The sequence below is a fragment of the Triplophysa rosa genome, linkage group LG4 (assembly GCF_024868665.1).
Source record: "Triplophysa rosa linkage group LG4, Trosa_1v2, whole genome shotgun sequence".
Lineage (NCBI taxonomy): Eukaryota > Metazoa > Chordata > Actinopteri > Cypriniformes > Nemacheilidae > Triplophysa > Triplophysa rosa.
Window position 1 is genome coordinate 28,498,683 of NC_079893.1, and position 15,746 is coordinate 28,514,428.

At 38.3% G+C, this 15,746-nt stretch overlaps 1 protein-coding gene across 1 annotated transcript; it reads left to right on the forward strand.

Moving 5' to 3' along the window:
• The first annotated feature begins 1,301 nt into the window (after positions 1–1,301).
• On the forward strand, positions 1,302–4,662 carry dleu7 (deleted in lymphocytic leukemia 7). Its single transcript, XM_057332220.1, has 2 exons — positions 1,302–1,721; positions 4,005–4,662. The coding sequence occupies exons 1-2, from the start codon at positions 1,377–1,379 to the stop codon at positions 4,209–4,211; spliced, it is 552 nt and encodes a 183-aa protein (XP_057188203.1). The 5' UTR covers positions 1,302–1,376; the 3' UTR covers positions 4,212–4,662.
• The last annotated feature ends 11,084 nt before the right edge of the window (positions 4,663–15,746 follow it).

A 15,746-nucleotide genomic window follows, 5' to 3' on the forward strand; every position in this document is an offset into this window, starting at 1 on the left:
GTGAAAGTGTCGCGACTTCAATGGAGCAGAAATACAATTGTGCTCGAGTTTATTTACTAGACAGTACCCTGCCAAAAACTTATCAGGGTTTAACTATAGTAAATAGTTTTTGTTTTAGTTGTAGTAGAACCATAGTACCAAAAAATATTTTATTGTCTCACTATTACCATAGTTTAATTGTGATATTTGTAGTCAAACTGTGGCAATACATACATGTATGTTAATGAGGCTAACAATATGGCTACTACACTTTTACTACAATAAAACCATGGTTCGTTTTCTTAAGGGATCCCTGGTAAAAATGGTTTTAATTGCATTACCATAAGGTAAACAATCAGCTGTAAAACCAGTACGAAACTCTGCCAAATTAATAAATGTAAATGTAGTACGAAGGTGCTTTGTTGTGTGTTTGGTTGTTGTTATTCCAGTAGGATTTAAAGGGATAGTTCACCCAATAAAATTCTATAATCATTTACTCAGCCTCAAGTTGCTTCAAGCCTGTATACATTTTACTGTGACACTGTAAACAAAAGAAGATATTTGCAAACTAACAGTCCTACTACTAGGACACAAAACTAGTCAATAGTGCACCAGAACTGTTTGGTTTTCCACATGCTTCAACATATATTCATATTTTTTATTTGAAACAACTTGAGGGTGAGTAAATGATGACAGTATTTTCATTTTTGGGTATATTATCCTTAATGGTGCTCTCTTGCTTACCATTAACCAGATAACATCCACCAATAACCCAACACCTACAGAAACCATTATAGTTTCCATGAATCCTTTAGTGTTTCTGTGATGGCTTCTGTTGTTTTGTTCAGCAGGGATGAAGACCCTATTTGTTTCGGTTGAAACTTGAGCCTTTGAGGCTTTAAGTTGCGAAACGCAAATGCTGCGTGTTTTAGATGAAACGAGTGTGGTTTTAACGCGCATCCGGTCATGCGCATCTTTTAAATTCAGCTGCTTATCGAGCAAACCAAACAAAATGAGTCAGATGCATGACCCTAAATTTAACCATGGATTACTACAGTAACCAGTTCGACTAGTTTGTACTACTGTCTCGCTACAGTAAGTTTGGGCATGATGTTAGTTCAACTATGGTAATGCTGGTGTTAAGCAATCCACAATAGTTACACTTTTGCTAAACCGTGGTTTGTTTTCCTAAGGGTTTAAACACCTTCGATCCCCACCCCCAGTCATTTGTTTCCCGGACACCCCCCAGTGAACGGGATCAGGTCACATTTGCATGCGTAAGCAAGCGCGCTCATCCATTGCGGACATAAATAAGGGGGAAGTCTCTGAAGAAACCGTCTGTGCCAGCAAAAAACAAAACGAGTCGTGACGGTCTCTTAAAACACCAGAGCGCGTGAATGCGCGCAGGGTTGCGAGGCTGCCACCTGACTTGCGTTAGGCTTTTTGGTACCGTCGTGCCCAACATGGGACGCTGCTTTTTATCGCATCAGATCGATGCCTTGAATATCCTCCGTGAGCTGCAAACACACAAGAAAACCCGGAGCTGCGATGGAGACGGCGCGGGTCAGTCTGGAGTAACACCTGTGCGCAGGTGCGAGTCGCGCAGGTTGAAGACTATCGCGGAGAGAGCGCGAGAGAGCTGCGTCACGCGACTCATCGATATATTGACGCGGCTGATTTCTATAGAAGAAGACTTGATCAAATGCGCTTCTCAGCAGGAAAGAAGTTTGCTCAGGAGCAAGGTAAAGTGTTTCACTGTTCATATTTTTGTTATTTGCAATAAAACCACAGCAATCACAGATTTACCACGACTTACACTTTAGGCTACTATAATAAAACCATGGTTCATTTTACCAAGGGTATTTTTGTGGTATACTGTCGATTTGTGACGTTCTTTTACAACCAGAGCGCGTGAATGCGCACAGGGATGAGAACCTGTGTGTATTTACTATAGTAGCCCACTCTGTAGTAAACTAGGCTACGACATAAAATACAGATTAACCATATGTTTTTGGTGGTATTACATATAATTAATGTAGTAAATTGCGTAGAATGCTTTAAAACTATATTAAAGTTCAAAAGCACTATAGTATCTTTGCGACAGTTTACTATAGTAAATACTAAAGTGTGCTACAAAAATCTGTATGTTTCAATTGTTTCTCTATTGTGTTACATAAACCACACGTTAAAAGTCTGGACACATCTACTTATTTTTAGCTTTACTCTAGAATCTCTTATGGGAATTTACCATGGTTTTACTATAGTAAAACTATAGCTTACAGTGAGGGAAATAAGTATTTGATCCCCTGCTGATTTTGTAAGTTTGCCTACTTACAAACAAATGAAGGGTCTATAATTTTTATGGTGGGTTTATTTTAACTGATAGACACAGAATATTTAAAAAAATCAGGGGGAAAATATGTTATATAATGGTTATAAATTGATTTGCATTTCAGTCAGTGAAATAAGTATTTGATCCCCAAGCAAAACATAACTTTGTACTTTGTGGAGAAACCCTTGTTGGCAAGCACAGAGGTCAGACATTTCTGATAGTTGGTCACCAGGTTTGCACATGTGTCCGGATACATTTAGTCCACTCCTCTGTCAATCTTTAAGGTTTCTTGGCTGTCGCTCAGCAAATTGGAGTTTTAGCCTCCTTCACAGAGGTTCTATAGGACTAGGGTCTAGAGACTGGCTAGGACATTTAATGTGCTTCTCCTTAAGCCACTATTTGGTTGTCTTGGCAATATGTTTTGCGTCTTTGTCATGTTAAAGGCTCATCCATGACCCATCTTCAGTGACCTAGTTAAGGGGAGGAGGTTCTTGTCCAAGATTTTACGGTACATGGGCCCGTCCCTCAGCCCCTCAATGCGGTGAAGTCATCCTGTATACCTGTAGCAGAGAAAAAGCCCTAAAGCAGAATGTTTCCAACACTGTGCTTCTCTGTAGACATGATGTTCTTGGGCTCATAGTCAGCATTTCTCTCCCTCCAAACACAGGAGTCCATTTTGGTCTCACAGCAGTGCCAGCACTTTCGCCAAAGCCTTTTCTGAATCATTTTTATGTTCATTGTCAAACTTAAGACGAGCCAGGCTGGCCTTCTTGGGCAGGAGGACCTTGCGGGTGCTTCAGGATTTCAGTCTACTGTGGCATAGCGTGTTACCAATGTGTTACCAATGTTTTGCTTGCTAACTGTGTTCCCAACTGTCTTGAAATCATTAACAGGCTTCTTCCGTGTAGTTCTGGGCTGATCTTTAACATTTCTCATGATCATCTTTACCCCATTGGGGAAATATTGCAGGGAGCTCCAGAACAAGGGCATTTGATAGTTATTTTGTATATCTTCTATTTCCAAATAATCACACCAACAGTTGTCTCCTTCTCACCAAGCTTCTGTCTGTAGCCTATTCAAGGTTTGTGCAGGTCTCCAATCTTGTCGCTGACATCCTTTAAAACCTATTTGGTCTGGACCATGGTGTTGGAGAGGTTGAACTGGAAGATACAGATTCTGTTGGCAGGCATCTTTTATATACATAACAAGCTGATTTAGGAGTACTTTCTTAAAGTGACAGGACTAATCTGTGGTCCATATAGGCACATAACCAATCTGTGGAGCCAGAATTCTTGCTAGTTGGTAGGGGATCAAATACTTATTTCACTGACTGAAATGCAAATCAATTTATAACCTTTATATAACATTTTTTTCCCCTGATTTTTTTTAATATTCTGTGTCTATCAGTTAAAATAAACCCACCATAAAATTATAGACCCTTCATTTGTTTGTAAGTAGGCAAACTTACAAAATCAGCAGGGGATCAAATACTTATTTCCCTCACTGTATCTAGTAATTTATTATAGTAATGACAAGTATTATTGACAGAACCGTGGTTCATTGAGGGTATCAGTCAATGTTTAATGTATTCAAATGATCTAAATACACAGTTTGTCATGAAATGCGCATTGTTCATAAGGAGTGTCTTTACTTGCTGCCAGATTCTATTTCATCTCTTTTCTGTCTCTTGAAGGACAGTGTTGACCTAAAGAACATCTGCTTAAGGATGGCTCTCGGTGAAGATGCTTCGTGCTCGGATAGAGACTTGAAGGAACTTCGAGATTGTCTTCGGCTCATCGTCAGCAATCTGCTCGCAAGTGTGCGAGATGAGAACAGTCTGCCCTCCACCGTGACCAGACACAAGCTGAGAGAAATATCCAACTCCTTCCCTGATATCTGAAGATCTCTAGATGCGATATTGCATGGCATTGAATTCTAAGGAACCTCTGCACTACTTCAAAGATCATGACGGAGGACCAACTTTTCTAAGGAAAGAACTATACTGAACAGAAGATGTCATGATTAAGTTTAGATTATGAAATGTTCTTCATATTTATGTTAGTAATCAGATGGAAACTCTCCAGAATCATGCTACAGTGGCTCAAAACATGACGGTACAGGTAAAACGAGTCTGATTGTCCTGAATCTGCCTAACTCGCCGGGTGGGATGCCTGAGCAATGTCACACCTCAGGGATGTGTTTGGTGTGGCAGGCATTGTCATCTGACTGTAAACAGAGGAACAGCTGGACGGGAAGTCAAGTGAATTGGTTGGAGGATGGGTGTGTTTAAAATACAGTGTTCTGCTGAAGTATTACGTTACCTTATTACTAATAAAGTCATTCTTGGTGTTACATCATTTTATTCTTTGTTTAATAATTCTCAAATCGATATACCATTTTGGTGGTAAAGTGATTGCTTTACATTTACATTTATGCATTTGGCAGACACTTTCATTGCATTATACATTTGTTTCTAAGTAGGCCTATGAGCAATGCCTGGGATGAACCCATGACCTTGGGGTCTCTAACGTCATGCTCTAACCACTGAGCCAGAGGAAAGCTGAAAATAAACAACAGGTTAAACCAAGGGTGTAACTTTACAAACAAATTTGAAAGTGGGGGACACGAACAGGATTTTGAAAAGTGAGGGGGACATGTCCCCCCTGTCCCCAGTGGAAATTACGCCCCTGGGTTAAACATTAACACGGCCTCACAGTTTAATTTGTATTTGTTAACTGCGGTTATACAAATGGTAAATGCTAAAAAAAAAACACGCTTACCATATAAACATATATGATAAATACTACAGTTATCATGGTTGCATGGTTCCTGTAGTTAGAGACAATGCTAAATGTATGTTTACTGTGGTTTTATACCAAATACCATAGTTAAACTTTGGTAACTGTAGAAAACCATGGTTCTTTTTCCTAAAGGTTGTCAACTGTAGTATTTATAACATTACCATCTCCTGTCGCTAGATGGTGCACAAAACCAGCATTTTACTTGTAGTCTTAGTTGCGCTTTCAGTATTAATTTAATAGCAATAATGTTTCTCACGGAATTTGAGCATACCCATCAACTACTCCCCCCCCAGGTGAGGATATGTTTAATGAAGTTAAGAACTGTTGGGCTTTACGTTACTCTCTTATCATGAAGTTGAGTATATTGCTTTTCAGACTGTATCTTTGCGTGTTATGTCTCAGTCACATAAGGAGAAATATGACGAATGTCAAGAAACCCACTTCTTGAGAGTCGTGTTGTGCAATATTTTCATGATATATTTATGAACACTTTCTTAAAAATGGTAAATGCTTAATCTGGCAAACGATCATTAAACCACCTACATTAATTACGCCGTATAAATTGAGTTTACCACGCTACAAACTATTAAAATGAAATATGATAAGCCAACTAGAGTCATTTAAAATCAGACCATTTAGTTTCATCTGCATAAAATCGGTAGGCACATATGATGTTAATAATTAAGTTAATGTTTTACTTTCCTAGCCCCAAAGATGATGTGGTTCAAATTTATTAACATACAGACAAAATTATTTTAATTGTAACTAGGATATGTAAAACACATTTTAAGAAACCATTAAATGTAGTAGAAAAAATATTTGGGCATTTAATATTGTGTAGTCTCTTTGTTTACAAATGATTAATTGGCCAACTCTTGAAGGCTGCTTACGCAACATCATGTCAGATCGCTAGAGGGCGCCCTGCACACATTTTTACATAAAACGTCACGGGTACAAAAAACATTCAGTACGGCGTTTATTAGATGGCATCATATGCCATCTGTTTTACATCCTTAAATTGGCTTATTAAGTATGAAATATTCCCTCACTTGTACGCAATGACGGTATATTGTTTTATATTTATTCTAGGTTTACCATCCAAGAGGAAGTGTTCTGGTGACCAATTGAAATCGAATTGAAACAGCTTACTATTGAAACCCTGTCTGTAATTTTCACATTTTCCCTGTCATATTTGCCAATTTTTGTCATCTGACAAAACTATAGATGTATGTAACACTTTACATTACAAGTGTAACTTTACATGTTTAACATTGTAAACTTACAATGAACAATACTTCTACAGCATTAATTCATCTTATTTTATGGTAAACCTCGCATTTACTAATACATTTCTTTTATTAAAAGTTGTAACTGTTCACATTAGTGAACATTCGCACAGTGAACTAACATGAACGATTGTATTGACAAGAACTGTATACGGTTAGTTCACGTTAGCTAATACATGTTTTGCCACCCAATATTATTATGAATCTCTAAATTGTGGTTAATGTGTTCAGGGTTAATCTGAAGTCAAGGCTGACCTGAAGTCGTATTTGAGACTCACGGAGGTCTGGGTTGAGCCATTGTGAGCTCACCGACAGGCCCGTGAGAAGACGTTGTGGCGACTGCTGACAGTGTGTAGTGGGATGGATGTCTGGGGTATTATGTCACTTCCTGGGACACGGCGAGACCAGACCGAGACAGATGAGTAAATGGGTGAGCAGAAGATCAGACGAGAAAGCTGGGCTCTGTTGGGGGTCTATAACTGTCTGTCTGTCTGTCTGTCTGTCTTTCTTCCACCCACGCCTTTTGTCTCCAAATTAGTCTTCTGTGTTTGCTGTATCTATCCTGTTTTGAACTTGATTGTGTTTGTCTTGTTTGTGTTTGTTACTATATGTGTTTACATAGAAAAACAAGCGGTTAGTTGTCTTTGTTACTTTATTTATTTCAGTTCATTTAAGTCATTTAACATAAGATACTACGGCTACTGCTAGTTGACTTTGGTTTTATTGTGTTCACTGATTGTTGATTTTTTTTAGATTTCAGGATAAAATTCGCAAAAATTATAATCCAGGACAGTTCTAAACGAGTTGTTCATTTACATCGTGTAAAACTAGAGCTACCAAAAATGACTTTCGACTAAAAACTGTTTTGATACTGAGATAAACCTCCTGTGACAACTTGCCCCGGTCTCTTTTATAATCCCACATTCATCTCATATTCTTCCTGCCGTCATTAACTCGGTCTTCTCACGCAGACGGCGGACGTGATGTGTACATGGTGAGCAGCTGGTTTCGGGGACGTTTTTCTCGCGGGGTCACATTATTTTCTTAACTTTTCTTTTAATTCCACTCTATTTCACTCTCCTCTGATGCAAAGCCAGTGAGGGACTCATGGGAGGTTATGACCGGAAGCCCTGAGTGTGTGCACATGTGTGTAAAACCTCACCCTGTGAGTGGGATGTGGGTGATGACCCCTCACTCTCCAGCACTCTTGACTCCGCGTGTGTGTACGCGAGGGCCCCGGCCCCCAGACGGCTATCTCCCGGGTTCAGTCTCACACTGGCTGAATAGAACCTCCACTGTGTTCCACTGCGGGGCTTTCCCGCACGCTACAATGTATGATTCATTATCCAATCAGGGGGAGGTTGACGCATCCGTGAGTGATCTTATCGAACCCGGTGCCCACGCTCAGCCTTCCAGATGCTCCCTTTTGCTAAAGAAACAGAATGAATGGGGTTATTTTAAGTTTGGAGAATCTTAAAAATAGACTTCACGGGGTGTGGTGGGACCTCTCGCCATCACGGCCCGCATCTGAGAAGAAATGTGGTCGGATGAAGTCACGAGAAATTTCGTGACTCGTCTTTGGTCATTTTGAGGGGTTTCGGCGCAGTTTACTTTGTGGTGTTTTAGAAACGGACAGTGTTGGGTAAGTTACTCTGAAAAAGTAATTAATTACTAGTTACTAATTACATATTCACTAGTGTAATTAGATTACTGTACAAATTACTCTCTCCAAAAAGTATTTAGTTACTTATTACTCATTACTTTCTATATCCTACATCAACCTTGATTAGTTAAGTGATTCAAGGATAGGCATGAAAGGGCTCTTTTAATTCATTTAAATAAATAATATAAACTACATAAAGTACTCTTATTTACTGACCAAAGTATTACAAATGTAAGAATTATACATTAAAGCATTCATTTGAAAGTTAGACTTTGAATTTTGATGTCAATTCCACTATTGCACACACATATATTACACACAGTATTTAGTTTAATTACATCAAAAGTAACTGTAATTAAATTACAGAAAAAAATAGAGTAATCCCTTACTTTACTTTTCCCAAGTGAAAAGTAATGAAATTACAGTAACTAATTACTTAGTAACTAGTTACACCCAACACTGGAAACGGATGTATATGCATTTATTTTGATGTCTGTTTTAGTAACACCAAAGTTTTCAGTGTGTAATCTTTAATCTTCAGGATATTTACTGCATTTAAATATCAAAAAGATGCCTGAATATGTGATCACTTAAGTAAATTATTGTCTGTCTTATGTTGCCATGAGAAGTTAGTCAAAGAGTGCCATTGTTCAGTTACATGTTTTTTTAGAAACGGAGAGGCACAAGTGCAGTTTATACTTTCATCGCAAAGTAAATCACAGATGAGATCTCCTTAATATTTACAATTACAATTACAATTTCTTTTAGAAATCAATAGGATCAAATGGAGAGCAAATATTTTCTGCTGAGAAAAAGAGGCAGGAATCTCATAAATGTCTCTTAAGAGTTTCAGAAGAGATCTCACAAAATTTTCTGAGAATCATCTGAGACAAATCTCTGAGCTATACGAAAGAGCAACCACTGATATAATAAAATATTCCTCTGGGATTTTGCCGTTTCACCTTCAAAATGAAAATTCTGTCATCATTTGCTCAACCTGTTGTCTTTTTAAACCTGTGTGATTTTCTTTCTTCTGCAAAGCACAAAAGAAGTTATTTTGAAAAATGTTGGTAACCAAAAACCGTTGACCCCCATTGACTTCTATTGTATGGACACAAAAGCAATGCAAGTCAATGGGGACATTTTTCACAATATATATTTTTTTGTGTTCTGCAGAAGAAAGAAAGTCGTACAAATTTAAAATGACAAGAGTGTAAATATGAGCAGAATTTTCATTTTGAAGGTGAACTACTACTTTAAAACGTAGAATCATATAAAAGGTTGATCTCCTTAAGCAATACTGTTGCACACATTTAGTAAGTCTCAAGTTTTCTATTTGTTTATTTTTTACAAAATGATCCTCACAAACGTATAAAGGTTATTTTTGACATCAGGCTGTAAAACTGCTTTCAGTTTTAACAGAAACAATGTATTTTAAGTTTGTGTAATATTTGTGTGAAGAACTGCTATAGTCATTTGTTTTTGCTCATTTCTCATCAGATTGATCTCTGATTCTTTGGCGATGAGTAAGTCTGTCTTTACGAGAAAACAGGAAGCTCATGGCCTCTTTTTGTGCTCGGACTCGAGGAAGGTCATGAAAACAGTTCTTTGAGCGTTTTAATGAGAGGTTTGTGGCTACAGTACGTTTGTATAAACAACAATAAAATGTGAAGATGAGCATGCATTCTCAACTTGAATAAAGGCCCGTTTCGAAAAGTTTTCGATATTGGGTTTAACGGCCTATTGAATGGATATTCCATTTTGAATCCAGTCAGTATTAGGATGAAACCGGTTCAAAACTGCAGGTGTAAACTGAATTTTTGTATGTGGGTGTGCATGAATGCTTTCATATTTCCATTACAAAAGGACGCTGCACGAAAACATACGAATGAAAAAAATGACTGATAGTTATAGTCGCACGGTTTGAGTTTCATTGTCTGCGTGAGTCAGAGGGAAGAATCCCTTTCTCCGGATGAGAATATGATGTAATGGAATGTTGAGGTCATCTTGTGGTTGCCATGGCATCACCTTTGGGGTATCAAGTCGAGCCTTCAATCAGATTCTCGTAAGTCAATTAACCTTCACAGAGTCTCTTTATTTCTCTGTTTTTGCATTCGATTGAGTCTAAGAACTGCGGTTTAGAAGTCAAGAAAGCTTATTTTGGTTATAAGATGCATCACTGTCTGACTAACCTGACCACAGTCGAGAGGCGAAGACTGTAAATTCTTGTTTTAAACCACAGACTAAATTTGAGCTCACACCTGCGATGGGTTTGAAATGTTTGATTGCTTGCTCATCTGCAATACATCTCTGAGATGTCTCCTGTCAGATGTCATATAGACATCAAGAAGATGTCTGTAAGATGTTTTAGAATGTATGTAAAACTGCTTTTTCTAAGACGTGTATCAGATGTTACACAGCAGATGTTTTCCAGATCTTTAGCAGACATCTTACAGACGTACATGTGTAATCTGGGTTGTACCCCTGTTTTTGTAAATCGTTTTGGATAAAAGCATCTGCAAAAATGCCTGAATGTAAATGACAACATTTTTCATATTTTTTCACTCAGGAGAAAATCAGAGAAACCGGACAAAAAGCCGTTCAAAGTTTTACAACCTAAACTCATTTTTCCACCTCTTACCACCTCAAGCAAATCAGGTTACAGCAATCCTCTTTTTGGATTATTTTCCTCGGGTTCAGTCGTTGTAGCTTAACTCGCTCTCCGCCTCTTTCACGCACTAACAAATGTAAGAATATAATTTATCTCACGGTTTACATACGCTCCTTAGTTCAGGTATCTCCTCTTCAAACGAACCCTTCACTTCAGAAACCATGGATGGGCTTCTACGTCTCCATGTGTCTGCAGGGCCGTGTTCAGTTAAAGGCATGTGTGAGCGTTTAATTGAAGACGTATGCACGCTCACCGTTGCACCCTGTCCCTCTTTTTGACACAATTGGACCGGTTGAAGGTGTCTCGTGGGAGACATTAGTCAGTGAAAAAGCAAATACTCCATTTCGAATCCGTGTTTTCAATTTGCAGGCACATGGTTTGAATTAGGGTCATGCTTACTGAGGTGGTTGAGTGGGAGGGTTACCCTCAGGACAGAGGTGAGCGAGGGCTTTCCATACACCCGCAGAAAAAACACACCCGCATTTACACGTTAGGAATCAGCTTTCTTTTCTTTTCAGTGGCTTTAAGGATGGATATTTGAGAATATAGTGTTTATATTGGTTACAGTTGTATACAGGTGTGTAAAAAACCTTATTGAATGCTTTTTTGCAAGCAAAATCTGCTTTATGAATAACATCTTTTGTGAAAAATTATATTATAGAATCACCTCGAAAAATGGGAGTATTTTATGTGTCACGTTTAAACAGATTTATGTAAAACCTGAACTAGTTTAAGAATGTTGCAAAATGACATTTTGTGTATCAAAAATGTGCTTATTTCTGTGTTATTTGTTTGTTAAATAATACAACCATGTTCGTTTTTTTTATTTAACAATTTTTCTTTTGCCACTTTACATGAGTGCATTTCGGCAGATGCTTTTTTCCAAATCTTTTTATTTTTTATTCTTTACCATTAAATATTTATTTTTTCAATATTTATTTTGCATTCATGCAGTTTGGCAGAGGCTTTTATCCAGAAGCTTTTATTTTTATTCTTGAATATTAATTATTTTTTATATTTATTTAAAAAAAATATTTTGCCACTTTACATTTATGCATTTTGGCAGAGGCTTTTATCCAGACGCTGTTTATATTTTCTTCTTTAATAAAAATGTAATAGCACGCAAGTCATATTTTCATAAACAGCTTCAAGTAAAACAAAATCAAAGATGTGTAATGTTCGTGGCGGAGCTAAATCTAAATCAAATTTTGAGATCTATCTGAGCTTTTCCCCCTAACCTTTAAAAAAGCATTTCTCATTTGAGTTTTTTTTTATTCTGAAAACAGGCACGAGGGCAAGTCTGGAATTCTAGGATTACGTCATCCGCTATGATGTCATCATCATTGGGTGACTTTGGCACGCGTTGTGAACGGGTGAAGTCAGGCAGACTTTTCGCTCTCGCTGCCCGGCGCAAATCATTTATTACGAACCCTCGGGCCACTGTATCCGTACGTACATCTGTTAGCCCCGCGATCCGGTCGCCTCTCCTTTCATTACACCCGTCTCGTCAAGGGGACAGTCGATGGAGGGTGACGTCTTCTACATCTCGAAAAAAATGCAGTTGTGCTTTTCTCTTGGGGGACATCGTAATGATTTGATTTACTGGCCGTCATTTGCTCAACCTCGCTCCCAAACACACATGCACGCCCCTCCTGGCGAAACCAGCGGTGGCAGGGACGGGGCTGCTGGACATCTCAGGACTGAAATCACATTCGTTCTCATTAGATTCTGATAGTGGCAGCTGGCGGCACGAGCCAGAGTCGTAAAAACTCACTACCTCTCTCGCCATTACCTCATTCAGATCACATCACGGCTGTGTTCTTATTGCCGATTGCTTACTTTTTTTTTGGCTTGTCAGGCTTTCTGGCTACTTGTCGTATTAATCTAGTGAATATAGTAAAAGACGTGGCCCGTCCTTAACCTGGAAAAATTAAGCAGGTTTGAGGTCGGCTGAGCAATTTGCATGTGAAAAAAAGAGATCTTTTCGATATTTCAGTCATTTCGATTCACCCTCGTGTTTTGTAACCTGTATATGTGTAACACAAAAGAAGTTATTTTGAGAAATGTCTTTGTGTCCATACAATGGAAGTCAATGGGGGTCACTGCTGTTTAGTTACCAACGTTCTTCAAAATTTCTTCTTTTGTGTTCTGCTGAAGAAAGAAGGTCACACGTGTTCGGAATGAGATGCGTAAATGATGACAAAACTTTCATATTTTTGGTGAACTATCCCTTTAAAGGCGCAGTTTTTGATTCACAGCGGCCACTAGCGTTGTATTATAGATTTGCAACGAATCGCTCAGTCCAAACACGACGGTGGCCACCACAGTACAAAAAGATGTCGTTCTCATGTTGACGCAGGGAAAAGATCATGCAGGCATTAGAAAGACTGTAGAAAGAGCGATGTCTTATTTATTACATAATATAAAAGATTTGTGGATTTTAAGTATAAAAAGAAGGATAAAAGTCAGGCAGGAGCTAGGACCTCTGTTAATATTATAAAGACCCTCCAGCAGAGACGCGTTAGGACCTGCGGTAGTAAGGCTTTTAGCGGAGATACTCACAGATATCTATGGAGATACTTTCCAGCAGAGAGACGTTGGAGAGAAAGATCGTCTTAAAATCACTTAAAATCAGAGGTTGCTTTGATTCGGATCAGTATGTGAGTAAAATTGGTTTTTCTGTTTGTTAGAACCAAGATATGTTGTTGTTTTTGTTGTAATATTAGCTGTGATGGAGCAGTTTTGAGCGTCATTGTTTATCTGGAACCGCTTTAATATTGTACTCGTCCAGATACTGGAGAGAGAGAGCGCGAGAGCGCGTTGGCGCTAAAACTGTAGACAGAGCGCGTTTTACTCTCTTACTCAATGATGAATAAACTTTCAGTTAAACCGCGGGTCACGTGCGTTCCGCACCGGAGAGCACGATCCGTACGGACAACGGATCATCCCGCGATCCGTTTCAACATGGCGGCGAATTCAATGTACGAAGGCCCGCTTTGTATGTAGATATAAACAGCTTATTCTAAGGTACTAGAAACATAACGGTTCATTATGTAAGGTCTTTATACACCTCTGAAGAAATAGTTTTGTATATTATATTGTGTTTCTCCCCGTATTGTTCCCTTAAGGTTAACCATTGTTTTTGCCACAAACCACTTGACCCCATGTTAATCAATCTTAATTCACAGACTTCCACAGAATCTCTATTTCAGATTCATCAAGGGCAGTTAATGGCGGTTAACTGTGTTCAGACGTTCCTCGGCCCGGCCGAAAAGCGCTCCCCCCTCCCTTTTCGCTCGTTTGTCATTCGCAGTAAATATTTTGTCAGGATGGTTTTTACAGATGGCTGTTTGTTTTACAGCGATGGCGGAGGTCAATAGAGATTGGCTCCGTGAGATGGACTAGCTCGTTCTCCAGAGACGTCTGTCCGTAGTGAGGCCCGGTGATAGATGAAGAGAGCGAGGGATCGGGTCCATGTTCAGTTGAAGTACTCCATAGCTTCCATTACTGTGGGTGACGCTGTATGATGAACTGTTTTATGTTCTGTAGTCTGGCATTTGTTTATTGGATAGTATTGACCCGCTGTTATGTTGCGTATGATTTGCCATTGGGCATGTAGTTAATTGTGTTTAAAGATTTGACAGACAGATTTGTTGATGTTCCAATAGACCTTACATCTTACATTTTTTATATTGTGTGTTTTTCATATTTTACATGAAATAAAACCCTTTATGTCATCGCTGTGCATCGCAAACCTTGGATGAACCGGATTTTATTGGTTAGATATTTGCAAAACTCAGTGACAAACATAAAGGGGGACTAATAACAATGATTTATGACAAAAAGTAAAAATCACGGCAGCAGCGATGTGCAAAATAACATTGTTTTTTTACCATAACATCCATTTCGGTCTGTAAAGTCCAGTTTTCACTATATCCAGTCAATTCCCAATGGATAAAATCCAGCCCAACCCTACTGCATGTTTCCTTGTTTAATTTTTATTTGTATATTTGTTTTTTTTGTATATGTGTATATTTTTCTGTGTTAAATTATAAAATATAAAGTATTTTTGGGTACTTATATTTATAAAGATTTATTGGTGGTGGGTATTAAAATGAAAGAAAATAAATAAAATAAAGGAAGTGGAAGGAGAAAAAGTTAACAATTACTAAAATAACAGGTTGTCTTTATAAAAGAAATGTTTATTTGTGAAATGTATCAAAGCTTTAAAATGGAAAGACTTATTTGAGTATTTAAAAAACTCACGAAAAACCATTAATCAGGGGTGACGAATAGGTTGGGAACAGTTGTCACTGTAACTGCACAATCTTTCCCCCAGAATAATTTTCAGAGAACTTTGGGGTTTCTGAAGCATATATCAGCTTCAGTGATGAGACTCACGGTATGAAAGACGTAAATCAAACAAAGCAGTAAGGGCAATAAAGCAATAAATTAAAAAATGTATCTTTTCATCAGCACTAGGTTTTGCTTACCAGTTTGATTTATTGTCAGGTTATCTGTCTTGCATCCCCGTTTCGTGCGCGTACACACACACACACACACACACACACACACACGTGAAGTTTGTCTCGCATGCAGAAACCATCGTGAAAGCCAAACACACAAGACCATTGAGATGTTTCTTGGGCCCAAGCCACATACAGTGATGTCACTGTGCTTATTCTGAGTCTTTTCCTCTAATGTATGCTGACTTAAGCAGTCGAGAACACACACACATACACACATTACCTCCAAGGTAATATATTTAAAACACCAGTGTGTGTGAGAGTGTGTTGCGTTTTGCATAGGCAAGATATGTTGCAAAAGTTTAGTCTTGACTATTGTTTATCACAATATGTACAAAGTCCACTGGATGTGTTTTAAGTTGTCTTTCTCTGTATCATTTTACATGTGGTTTTATGTGTATTTGTGCGACAACTGTTACCTGAAACTTTTATTAAAAGCATAGGTCCATTCCTTTTTCATTTTCACATCTTTCAAAATCTGTATGACT

Excerpts from the sequence above, each read along its gene's own strand:
- dleu7 (XM_057332220.1), top strand. The coding sequence starts at position 1,377 with ATGCGCGCAGGGTTGCGAGGCTGCCACCTGACTTGCGTTAGGCTTTTT. Across the intron at positions 1,722-4,004 it reads GAAGTTTGCTCAGGAGCAAG|GACAGTGTTGACCTAAAGAA; the intron begins GTAAAGTGTTTC and ends TGTCTCTTGAAG.